The sequence below is a fragment of the Megalops cyprinoides genome, chromosome 8 (genome assembly GCF_013368585.1).
Source record: "Megalops cyprinoides isolate fMegCyp1 chromosome 8, fMegCyp1.pri, whole genome shotgun sequence".
Classification (NCBI taxonomy): domain Eukaryota; kingdom Metazoa; phylum Chordata; class Actinopteri; order Elopiformes; family Megalopidae; genus Megalops; species Megalops cyprinoides.
Genome location: NC_050590.1, coordinates 7,824,636 through 7,837,579, shown reverse-complemented (window position 1 = coordinate 7,837,579; position 12,944 = coordinate 7,824,636). Strand labels below are relative to the sequence as shown.

The window sequence follows — 12,944 nt, the reverse complement described above, 5'->3', positions numbered from 1 at the left end:
TACATTTGCATTGTATTCAACATAATCTATACACAGGACTTTTATAACACAGGTCTCCTGTAGTACCACAGATATAGTTTGTTCTCTTTCTTTTTTGTACAGAATAGTGTTTAGCAAATGTAAGAGGCTGCTTTCGCAAGAAGCATCTGCACTTCTTGACGAAATGCCATGTAAATCCCTTTTAGAGGGTCCTCCTTATCCTCTCTCTGAGGTCAAGGGTTAGAGGTGGGCGTGGTCATAGGTGAAGTTGAAGTGGGTGTGGTCACCTCGCAAAGGCTGGTGCGATAGATGTGAAGAAATCGTGCCACAGCAGGGGCCTGTTCTTCCCACCAAACATATCACTGCATGTAGGACATTTCATGGAAGTGGTTTTTTTTGTTTGCTAAATGATGCGTAGTTGTAGATGTAAGACAAGAGGAGGGAGGCCGAGAAGCTCAGAGGTGGGGCTCCCCGAAAGTCCTACGGCACTCCATGACCCCGGCGCTGGGGGGACGGTCACAGTTGTGCGTCAGCTTGACCTGGTTAGGGGTCAGGCGGTCGTATGCCATCTTGTACTCACGGTCAAAGGCATCTGAGGGGATTGAGGCAAGGTGAAGATCATCAATAACTGATCGCCAACCATCAAGCCCATACATCCTCTAGTTCCCCAATGGCCATAAAGCCACCCTCACATTCACACACCTGTCCTACCTGCCTCTTCTCCCTGCCACACCTACCGTGTCTCTCTCTAACCCACTCTACCTGGTTGCCCCATTCCCTGGAACATTCCGGACTCATCGCAGCATACCGAACATCCCAGACTACACCCATGGCTCACTCAACTCCTGGCTTTCAGATCTAACAACACTGCAACCTAGAGAATACACACTATCACAGGTACCTCCTTAATTCTGCTGGATCTGCGACATTGACATTGCTTGCTATTATCTATGGACAGAACTGCTGGAGATGCAGTGGAGGAGAGGGACTTCACTTTCTGAAAGTCAGTACTCATAGAGTCAGTTGGTGAGACTGTCAGGAAAAATAACGAGGCCAGAGGGGACCTTACTCACCGATGTCAATGTTGTCCTTGCCTAAGGCCACCAAAGACAGGAACAGGATGTCTCTGTATAAACTCCTGCATAGATTCATAAGGGAATAAGAAGAGGGGGGAAAGAGGATGCAGAGAGAGGCTTCAGTACTGGACCTGTCTGCTGTATATTTCATGTTTTATAGCAGAGTCGAAGACCCTTTCATTCAGATCAAAGCAACAAAGTGACGGTTTCACTGTGTTGCATCTTCATTCATTTTTATAGCTCTTACACAACATCAGTCTAAAGCATCCGAATACTTTTTTTTTATTCAGTCATTTTTTCAGGGTGTATAGTTATTACAGTTTTCATTGTTTTACTGAATGAGAGGGACCATGCAAATAAAATGTATGTACAGTCACTATTGTAGATTACATTAATTACATTGTTGTCATTTAGCAGACAACTTATAACATTATAAGTAACCTAACATATAGGTTACAATTCTCACATGTTATCCATTTATACAGCTGTTTATTTAGTGAGGCAATTCTGGGATAAGTACCTTGCCCAAGGGTACAGCAGCAGTGCCCCGCTGGGGAATCAAACCGTCAACCTTTTGGTTACGAGCCCTGCTCCTTACCACTACACTACACTGCTGCTCCACTATATTGAGAAGGAGTGGCCCAGAAACTCCTCACCTCTGCCTCCTGACTCCAAGGGTGGTGCCCAGAAGCTGCAGCACCTGGCTCATGGGCCGGTACACATCATTCTTCTGGATGCTCTTCACCACGCTCCGCAGAAACTCCTCCTCAAACGGACCCTCATCCTCCTGTGTTCGCCGGGGCCCTGGGGAGCTCTGACCTGCAGAGGGAGACGACAGGTCAGAGACAGGTATCACACGCACACACACACGTAGACACAGACATACACACACATACAAACACACACACACACACAGTGTGACATACACACAGTACAACACACACTGTACAGAACATGCACACACACTTATTACACAGGGTACACACAGTGTATAGCACACACACACACAAACACGTAGACACAGACATACACACACATACAAACACACACACACACACACACTCACACACACACACACACACACTCACACAGCATGCAGCACATACACTGTATGTAACATACACGCATTGCACAGGCCACACATACAGTGTGACGTACGCACAGTACAACACACACTGTACAGAACATGCACACACACTTATTACACAGGGTACACACAGTGTATAGCACACACACACACACACACACTGTAAAACAAAATGAAGCACACCCAAAAACAAAGAAGAAACAATAATGCATCTTTAAATGATATCAGCATGTTTAACATCCAGTAATGCAAAGACATATGTTGGACAATTAAGGCTGAAATATGGGAAACTCTTTTGAAAAGTCAGGAGCTTTCAACTAACAAAAAAAAAAAAAATCCTCTGAGTGCTTTTTTTCTAAAACTTGAAGCGGGGGGGGGCCGACAGTGAGGTTGAGTAAGCGGATGCACCGTAGAGTTAAACCGACATGCTACAACAAGGGGAAATGATAGATCTGTAGCCCTATTTCCTCCTGTCACCCGGTTTAGTAAAGGCCCTGCCTCTGCAACCACAGACAGCCAACAGAATCAGATGTGAAACAGACGCATACAGACAGATACGTTTACTGTGAAGCAAATCAAAAAACACACTTGTCAAACACTACAGAGAGTGAAAACAGAACTGTAGAAGGTGAGGAAAGGAGCTCTGCTGACAAGTACTGTTAACACTCACTCTCTGTTATAAGAGTACAATTAAGACCTGCAAGACAGAGAACAGAGTCCTGTTAGGTCCTGACATCAGGACGTCTGCACAGACAGACACCATGCCGTAAGTTGTAACACCCAAATTCTGCTGGATCGGCATATAAATCTGACTGCGTCTGTGCCAAAAAAAACTGCATCTCAAAAAAAAAAAAAGACATATAACAAAAAAATCACATTTCTATGTCCACCCAGAAGAGGTCAGGACGAGGTCAGCCTCAAATCTAAAAACTATTATTTTAATAGCATGCAACAATCGGACTTAATAGTCACACCCTCCCTCTTTCTTGCAGACAAATAAACTGCCTGTAAATCCAAAGAGTTTGTGGTGGGTGGGGCCTTTTGGTGCTGGTCTCTGCAGAGAGGGAGGCTGTGGCTGCTGTTGCACAGCTCACCCTCCGGGGGGCAGCACTTACTTCGCGTGTTCCACAGGATGTAGAGGGGCTGGATGGGGTCCTGCTGCAGTTTCAGGTTGTCCCAGAGCCTCTGGATCAGCACGTGTTTACTGTCCTCTGACATCCAGTGGCGAGGAATCTGCAGGGCAAGGAGGCAGGAAAGTGTGAGGGGTGGATGCACACATATTCTGGTCATCATTATGTTACATTACATGCATTTAGCAGACACTCTTATGCAGAACGATGTCCAGCACAAATAGTACATAAGTTTATCCATTCAAGTTGAATGAGCAACAGTGTCAGACCAGGCTAACTACCCTCCCAGACCTTAGAGTGTGAGTATAATACTATTCAGGCCCTACCACAAGTCATCATACCCACCTTTTGAAGAAGAACCTATTGAATCCTAAATACAGGACACAGGCTGCCCAAACACAGTCAAAAAAGCAGCGAAGTCTTTGACTTCTAAGCGACACAGTTCTTTTACGTCTGAGCAGCGATTTGCGCTACATGACGCTATGCAAAGTTAAAAGACAGGAAGCAGAAGAGGGTGAAATGGGTTCAGTGCTCAACTTGGAAGCGTAAGCTTCACTTTGGGATGAAAGGGTGCGCTGCTGTCCTGTAGTTTTCTTCTAAGGTTTTAAGTCTTTCCTAAAAGGATAAGCATCAGACAGTGCCTCAGAGAGAGGTTCCGCATTAGCATGAGGTTCACTGCGGGCTCGCTTCCGACGCCCATGACAGCGAGCTGTCACTTCTCAGAGGACAAGACCGGGGAACGCGTCGTCTCAAAAGCGGGCCCGCCTCACCGAGCTGACGTTTGTTGTACCCACACGCTGAAGTGGCTCTTCAAGTTACACAGAGGACGAGCCCACATCTGCAGAGATCAGCAGACTAAGAACTTTCGAGGGAACTGAAGCAGAAGGCCAGATGCATTATTTAACAGATTTGTTTCTTGCCGACAGGTTTAAATGGTCTTGTTTTACCCCCTGACAGGAACAGTGAATGTAACAGCCTTATATGAGGCGTGTATGGAAATAAAAGTCTGTGCAAAGTAACACACCTTTGTCCTTTTTGTGTGTGCTGTGTGTGTTGTGTCTGTTTGGGTGTCCTGTTTAGTAGCATGACTGAGTCCAGCATTGGGTTCTGTAGTAGCGTTGTTATATTGTCTTAGGTGGTGGATATGCTCTGTGTTAAGTGTGTGGTCAATGTGTTGAGTGGTGTGTCTTGTGTATTTTGCGAAAAAACTCTGTTCTGTGTGATGTGTGATTGATTTAGTGGTGTGTGTGTGTGTGCGTGTACGTTAGAGAGAGAAAGGTGTGTGTGTGTATTTGTGAGTGTGTGATTGTATGTGTTGTTTTTAGCACCAACCTGGGAGTGGCGATTGCAGTGCTTGGAGCTGAGGATGAGACCTGGCAGGTTGCTGGGCAGGTCCAGCCGGCGGAAGTACCACACCAGGTTCCAGAAGACGATGGGGTGCTGGTCCACGATGTCGGAGGCGGTGATGGCCAGGTCGCCCTCATTCTCCAGCAGGCTCTCCAGCTCCTTCCACAGGACCAGCGGACTCAGGTAGGGCACCGTCACCGGGTCGGGGTTGTGCAGGCGCCACTCCATGCTGAGAGGGTCCTGAAGAACACACAGACAGGCTCTCACACCAGCCTCATGCTCCTACTACACTGGACGCACCGTCACATCTCTACAGTGAGATAATGCAAGCTCAAAGGTCGACCAATCAAAAGGAGCGGTTGTTTTTGCCCGCTCAATCAGAGGCCATTTCTCATAACGCAAGAATCGCATGGGTAACAAGCAATCCTCCTCTCTGTGGTCTGTCCATACTTATCTCAGTCGTGCGCAGTTGCCACAAGATATATGTAACTGGCTAAATGACAAGGTCCTGATACACTGCTGGCAAACAAGACTAGATTACCTTACACACACTACCCATTTTTGTTTGTTATGTAATTTATTTCAAACACAAAACAATTCAGTTTCAAAGGCTCCAATGCTAGTAAGTCATATTTTTCACATTAAAATTTCAAAACTACTTTCAGTTGTTCACTCTCAAGCAGTCACTGTGACTTGTTGATGATAACATCATGTAACATAGCTTTGCAATGACCCTGACTGTATTGTGTATAGTATTATGTATTGTATGCAGTCACCATGATTGTATTATATTTTATTTAAATATGGATATCAGGTTTCAAGTATCAGGTTTGTTTGCCGTTACTGCTCATAAGGGTGTACAAATCTGTGCAAATACTTTGTAAAATACTTTGTAAAATGCTGCGTATCAAATACTTAGAAAATTATTTTTACGTATTTGAATGCATTCTCAAATATACTGCATTATTTTCTAATTGTCTTTTGAAATACATTCCTGAATTCAAATTCAAACAGTCTGCATAGTGTATCTGACAGTATTTTGGTATAGGTATGCTGCGTTTATGTGATTGTTAGTGCAACGTAAATGTGACCAAAAATAGCAATCTGGTAGATGTTCATTCGTAAAGACGAGGGCTGATCCGCGGTTGCGGTATGGCACTGGCGGCGTGGTCTCTCACCGTGGGCTCGTTGAGCCGGCTCGGCAGGCTGCCTGTGGAGACGTGGTGGGGGGGTCTGGGCGGCTCCTCCAGGGGTCCGCAGGCGCTGGCGCTGCGGGCGATGGGGGCCGCCGGGGACAGGCCTCCCTGCCGACGCTCTGCGGGGATCTCAATGCTGCGGGCCGGGGGGCTGCTGCTCCTGGTGGTGGGGGGGGGGGGGGGGGTAGGACAGCGTGAGTGAGATAGACAGGGGGTGGAATGGGAGATCAGGCACCAAGCGGCTGGTTGGAGCTCCCGATTACAATGCGGATCAATGCCAACTGGGAACAGGGTGCAAAGGTCGAATCCACGGGGGAGGTGCTTCAAAGGCAAGGGGAGGGAGCGTAGCACTGTGTGGCTGTATTGAGGCTGAGTGAACGCCAGTCACGGTGAGTAACAGGTTCAGAAGCTCTATGATTCAGAAGCTGCTGAACTAAAGATGAAGTCTTAATAGTTGCACAGTAACGCAACGTGAAATGATAAGAGAACCTGTGCACCACTAAATTCGGCATTAGTGCAAAGCATTAGGCTGGTATCAAAACCTGACCATTGGTGTGGAAACAGACAGAGGAGGCCTGGTGAGACAGCCCGACGTTAACCTTCTTACAGCGACAGGCTGATGAACTTAGGGAGACAGCACTCACACTAATGACTGTTTTCTTGGCAGTGAAGGAGGCAAAGCTTTGGCAACACTGAATGGATTTAAAGAGGAAAAGAGGGCTAAAGTGTACCTGTTGCTGTTGAGATGCTCCTGAACAGTGATTTTGGGGGAGGGGGGAGAGAGAGCCATAGTGGGACAGGGCATGGACAGTGAGGACGTTCTGGTTCCCAAACCGGTGGAAACTGGGTAGGATGATGACCCCACCTCCTCTGAAGTTGGGCTGCTCTTTAAGAAGTGCCTGGCAGGAAGCAAGGAAGAAGAAGTTAAAATGAGAATGGGGTAGACATAAAATCATTTTATCAACTGAAATTCTGCAGATATTTAGTCAGGTTATGGTGCGAGACCATGGGTCCAAGGGATGGAAAAAAGCCAGTCCAGGGACAGTGTCTGTCTGTTTTGCTGTTTGTCTGTCTGTCTCTATGCAGTGCCGTGGTCTTGTACCTGCCAGGACCTCTCAGGTCTCGGATCTCCACGTTGAGGAAGGGCAGGAAGGGGTTCCCACAGAAGGGGCAGGTGGTGTTCAGGTTGGAGTCGTCAGCAGTCCAGCCAGCCATGATCTCCTCGTCATACACCAGGCAGTCACAGGTCTTACACTTCGAGCAGCTGGAGATCAGCACCTGCATACCAGCATTGTTTTTAAGTCTTTTTGATTACAGCAGGTTACGGTAAAAACCATAACCAAACCAAAGCCCAATGCTGTTACTTTAAGGCCATAATCCTGGAGGTTTCCCTTCAACCCCAACTAATTACCTCTCAGCTGAAGCACTCTGCCCAGTTCTGAGACAGACAGTCATTCAAAGGGACCTGGAGGACCTTCTGGATTATAACCCTACCAGACTATATTTGGGTACCACTAATAATAGATAAATAAGACAGCTGGGTCCACTGTCTGTGTCTTTCTGGACTTGATTCCAGCTCATGTCTTTATTAATTAACTGAAGCCACCGATAGGAGCGGAACCCATTGCTCCAGGTACGTAAGCCTCCAGACAGATCTCTGTGCTCCGCACTTACCTCCATGGCATAGTTCTGGAAGACGCTTGAGCTGCTGGTGTAGCGGGCGTAGCCTAGCTCTGCCTTTTCTGGCAGGGGGGATCGTGAGGGAGATGGCACGCTGCCTAAGATGGGAGGACAGCGCTCATCAGAAATCACCAGCACGCTGAAAATGACCTCACCGGGGCGTTTTCAAGTGTCCGTTGGAAGGTTCAGTACTTTTCAAGCCATTTCAGCCCCACCTAACACTGAATTTCGCATCACTCTGTGCCAGTACTGAGAGGATTATAACATTGGCTCGTAAAATAAAAGAACATTCCCATCTGCTTGTCATCAGTGGCATCAGAGTGTCTGCGTGGCACCTGGCTTTAGGCAAGAGCTCTGACTGAGAGACGCTACCAGCCTGAGATGCTGATGCAGCCCTGAGCACCCAGCACAGTGCTCACTGTGTCTGCTGACCCAGCTCTGAGTACACTGCCACTAATACAACACTGATGCCAACCCCTAAAGGCTAACAGCATCCTGCTTACAGCGTTTCCACAATGGAGTATTTCACACACACTACTGTTCAGATTCTGCCATGTATCACATATCCAATAGGAGCCAGAGGCCTACAGAGGCAGCTGTGTGTGTGGTAATGTGTGGATCCCTGTCTGCTTCTACATTACACTACATTACTGGCATTTAGCAGACACATTTATCCAGACCGACTTACATTAATTATAGGTTTTTTTTTTTTTACAATGTTATCCATTTATATAGCTGGATATTTACTGATGCAACTGTGGGTTAAGGTACAGTAGCAGTGCCCCAGCAGGGAATCGAACTGGCAACCTTTCGGTTAGTCTGAAAGTGTTTAAGGAGTCCTGCTCCTTAACCACTGTGGTACACTGCTGCCCCCTATGCTCTGTTGTACGCTCGGTGGGACAGGAGTGGGGTACCTGGGTGGAGGGGTGGGCGTCCTGAGCTGGGCTGCAGGGTGGGGCTGTCCTGCTTGGTCCGGTGAGGGCTTCTCTTAGGGCCCGTAATGCCGTTGCGCAGAGGTGAGGTGGGCACCTCAGGCTCTGGGCAGGGCTCCTCGTCCAGCAGAGAGGCGCTGTCGGGGTCAGCCATGCCCAGAGACGACACACTGGTCCGGTCATAGTTGGCATCCTAGAGGTGAGGGACAGGCAGCGGGAAAATGAGACAAACTGCTACACCAACACAGCAGTATGAAGAACGTACAGTACCAGTCAAAAGTTTGGACAAACCTACACATAGAAGGATTTTTCTTTAACTGTTTTCACATTTTAGTATAATACTAAAGACATCAAAACTACGAAATAACACAAATGGAATTATGCAGTGATCACAAACGTGTTAAACAAGTCAAAATTCCTATATTTTACGTTCTTCAAAGTAGCCACAAATATTTTTTTTAAAGTTAATATATACTTGTTTTAATTATACATAGACATCAACTTTACAATTTATATTTGTCTAAGAAACAAATTTCAAGCATTTAAGCATATCTTTAGATCAAAATGTCTTTGAATGCATGGTTCGTATTATCTTAACCAGACTGGTACTGTAGGCCTGCAGCCCTTGCCTCCAGCTGCCCTGGTCTGAACCAACAATGAGCCCTACCTTGGTGGGTGTGGTGTAGGTGGCGAATCGGGAGTACCAGCGGCTGGCCTTCTCCGCCACGCCCTTCCCCGCTGAGACCATGCTGCTCTTGAAGACGTCCAGGGTGGGGGTGAGCAGTGAGTCCAGGGCAAAGGAGGAGGGAGAGGGCGACGCCAGAGACGTGGAGGCCTCCCTCTCCCGGCGGGGGCTGCCCTGGGAAAAGGTGGGCGAGGACCAGAGGCGGTCGCGGGGGCGGGAGTGGTAGGTACGGGAGCGGGGCATGCCGGCGGCCCGTGGGGAGCTGTGCGGGAGGCTGGATCGGCGGGAGGCGGGGTCGCCGTGGAGCTGGGGGCTGGCGGGGTCCTGCAGGTCCATGCTGGGAGCGCGGCTGCTCAGGGGGCTGCCCATGTTGTTCATGTACATCTCGATCTCCTCCGCCAGGTCACGGCGGGGAGTCAGCACGCCCTCCCTCTCCGGGTCCTGCTCCTCCAGCCGCTGCTGCTGCTCCGTCTCTGCTGCCAGCAGGGAGAGGGGGTCGAAGCCCGTCTCTATGCCCGTCCGCTTCGCCGCCTGGCCACCGAAGCTACCGCTGCTCACGCTCCGCTGCACGCACCTCCTGCGCTGCTCCGCCCCCCGCCCCGCCTGGCCCTCCCCCACCTCCCCGTCCAGGTCCTCCAGGTCGAAGATGGCAGTGGTGTCGGCCTTGTCTTCATCGCTGGAGTCCCTCTCCTGCACGGCCCTGCGGCGGTGCCGCTGTGTGCTGATGTCCAGCGAGCTGGGCCTGACCACGCCTTCCCCTCCACCCCCGCCGATGTCCAGAGAGTCGGGCCTCTTGCTCTTCTCCAAGGTGGCCGACAGGATCTTGGCATCGGCGCCCAGCCTCTCTGCGATCCTGGCTGGGTCTGTCTCTCCCTGAGTCATCCCCAGCCCCAGCACCCTGCGCCCACCCGTGTCCCCGCTCAGACTGCGACCTCTGACCCCAGGCCAGTCCGACGATCCCCGGCCCTCCTCCACTGCGCTCTTGTGCCTTCTGCGCAGGCTGCTGCCCTGCACCTCCCCAATCTCCTCCAGGGAGGAGGTGAAGAGCAGGCCAGCTGAGTGCTCTACACACAGGGCGAGAGACGCAGAGAGAGGGTCTCATTGGAAGAGAGAATCACCATCGAACATTAAATAGCGTAACGAGCGTACAGATGAAAATGTACAGTTGCACACACTTCATCAGTCCTCACATATGGTAGCTTTCGTGTTATTTATGTTATGTGACCTTCACTGACTACTGTCTCAAGGTCACTTGTGATAGCCTGCTGTTGGCTTGGTGAGCGTGGTACATGGGAATGTTTCATTGGTAAATACTGACCTGCGTTTGCGTCATTAGCCTCATTGGCTGCGTTGTCATAGGGACAGTTGCTGCGGACGATTCCCGCACGGGGCTGGAACGGTCCTTGGACTGCTGGGAAGTCTAGGTGAGGAATACAATCCCCGCTGCCCTTGGCACTCTCAGTTTCTGACACTGCGAAAATACACACAAACTGGCACTCAGGGCACATCTCAAACCAACAGGGAAAAAGCACCTTAAAACTAGCTTCCAACATGCAGCTTGTTTCTGTTCTAATCACAAGCTAAAACACAAGTGTACTGAGCCCAAAAGACCTACACATTAAGTAGTTGACAGTTCAGTCCATAATGTTAGGGCAGAGTCAAGCACAATGTTTTGTGAGAACAAAATATATTTGCAAAAAGTCACTGCGAATATGCCACTGTGAATTGGAGTTTGAGCTCAAAGCTCAAGGCAGCACAAAAGACAAACAGAACCTTTGAGAGAACAGCGAGACCAGCAAACACTGAGAATTTCAGTGAAGATGTGCAATACCTACAACAGACACTAGGTGGCAGAAGAACTTTTTAGGACAGCAACATTCCCGCCAACATCCCAACTTCAGTGCACACAGTTCTGCTCTAACTCCACATCATAATGCAGATTTGTGACTCAAAATCAGAGATCCGTTGCTGCATTTAAAAGTCAACCAAGGCAAAGGCAGTGTGTGTGTTCAGCTCTGGCTCACTACCCCTCCTTTGCTCACTGTCAATCACTGATCCTGTAACCTGCACTCTGAAGCTCACTGTGGAATCTGCGCTGGGATCTGCATTTTCACAGTGCTCATTAGACCTCAAATCCCAACACCCTGCAATCATCACATCATCGCATCTTGCACATCTCAGCCTCAAAAGCTGCTCTGTGCAGCCAACCCTAAACCATGAGGCCTCTATACTGCAGCGTGCAAGTTGTCCTAAGGAAAAGATATCACTCTCTGCATTCAGTGGGCAAGGAACCTGAGCTCGACTCTGAAAGAACTGATTAGAGATGACTGAGGTGGCTATCGGGATTGTATCTGCCAGGTGCAATCAGGCTGGCACTGATGGTGCGAGTGTTGTGGACAATGCTGTGTGTGCTTGCTTGTGTGTGTGCGTGTGTGTATGCGCGTGTGTGTGTGTGTGTGCGCGCGTGTGTGTGTGTGTGTGTGTGCATGTGTGTGCATGTGTGTGTATGTGTGTGTATGTGTGTGTGTGTGTGAACTCACGGGAGCTGGAGTCACTCTCTTTCTTGTCCTCCTCCTGGTCCTGGTTGCCATCCTGCTGACTACTGTCACCTCTTCGCACCTCCTCTTTGGACAAGGAGTTGTAGCCCAGGTCAGACTGACCTCCTGGGACAGAGACAGACAGTCAGCCACTGTACACACTTAAAAAGACACTGGACAGTCCTCTTAAACAGTATTTCACTGCCAGGGAGGCTGAAACTGCCACTACACTATTGGGACACTGCTGCATTTTACTGTGTGGTATCTGATATATCAGCAATGCTACGTGTCCAGGATCAATGCAGCTAAGGCTGGGGATATACCACATATTTCTTGGTCTGCAGTTGAGACTGCAGTTGGGCATTAACTATAAGGGAGAGCAAGGGAGAGAGAGCGAGAGAGAGATTTTTTATTCATGAAGAAGCTTCTGAAGGCACACGTCAGCAATCAGGGAGCAACTAAACTACCAGGTGCAGGAGATCCTGACAGCCTCAAACCTAACTGTCTCTATCTCTCTCTCCCTCTCACACAACAGGGCAAAAGAGAGAACTTTGGGTCTCCTGGCAACCAGCTGCCAGATCAGTCCTTTTTCATCTCCTTCAGAGGTGTTCGCCTGCAGCTTTATGTCTTCTTAAAAAAAACCCTTCAGCTTAATGTCTCTTTATTCCTTTTTTTTTTTTTTACAGTTACATTATATAGCGGTGCTGACACCTCTAGCTATTTAATGCAGAAATTCAGAAGAAATCCTCTGTTTTTTTTTTTTCACTACACTACCAACACTGTGAGAAAATCTTCTTTCAATTCAATTTCAAAACACTCATAGTGGTTCTCATGCTAATCTTCCATTACCGTGATCATCAGTGTCGTGGTATTCCTGCTCTACATTAATGGGCTTCCATGTAAGCAGTCCACAACCATTAAAAAAATAATAACTATATCAATGAAAAGGAAGAGAGGGAGAGATTCAGAGGAAGAGCTTGTGCAAAGGGTGGGTGGGGGTGGGGGGGCAGTGATGAGATGAATGAGTGGAGAGACAGTTACCTGAGAAGAGGAGAGCAGGGTCTCTGGGCTCAGAGCATGCCCAGTGTAAACGGGATGAGGGTTTCTCCGAGCCCGCGCTGCTGTGCCCGCAGCTGGCTGCATGCAGGGTGCAGACGGGTGGGTGGGGTGCGGGGGGGGTGAGGGGGGAGACAGTGACAGTCACGAAAAAAGACAACAGGAAAGAAGAAAGGAGCAGGCCGGAGAGGTGAGGAAGGGAGGGGGAGAGAGGGAGGGAGGACGGAGGAGTGGAGCGA

At 49.0% G+C, this 12,944-nt stretch overlaps 1 protein-coding gene across 3 annotated transcripts in view; it reads right to left on the bottom strand.

Annotated features, from left to right (window-relative positions):
* Positions 1-12,944, bottom strand: part of dennd4a (DENN/MADD domain containing 4A) — a 55,479-nt gene continuing 42,535 nt past the window's right edge. For 2 of the 3 annotated variants that reach the window (XM_036535822.1, XM_036535823.1), the window contains 13 exons: positions 11,653-11,775; positions 10,431-10,583; positions 9,095-10,176; positions 8,410-8,620; positions 7,490-7,593; positions 6,918-7,093; positions 6,547-6,714; positions 5,798-5,975; positions 4,605-4,859; positions 3,258-3,375; positions 1,712-1,874; positions 1,053-1,117; positions 1-571 (listed from right to left, as the gene is read on the bottom strand). In XM_036535822.1, coding sequence (XP_036391715.1) covers positions 435-571; positions 1,053-1,117; positions 1,712-1,874; positions 3,258-3,375; positions 4,605-4,859; positions 5,798-5,975; positions 6,547-6,714; positions 6,918-7,093; positions 7,490-7,593; positions 8,410-8,620; positions 9,095-10,176; positions 10,431-10,583; positions 11,653-11,775 — 2,933 coding nt within the window. In that variant the 3' untranslated portion in view covers positions 1-434. Of the gene's footprint in view, positions 572-1,052; positions 1,118-1,711; positions 1,875-2,812; positions 2,840-3,257; positions 3,376-4,604; positions 4,860-5,797; positions 5,976-6,546; positions 6,715-6,917; positions 7,094-7,489; positions 7,594-8,409; positions 8,621-9,094; positions 10,177-10,430; positions 10,584-11,652; positions 11,776-12,944 lie in introns of all 3 variants that reach the window. The other variant, XM_036535821.1, reaches the window with a different exon arrangement.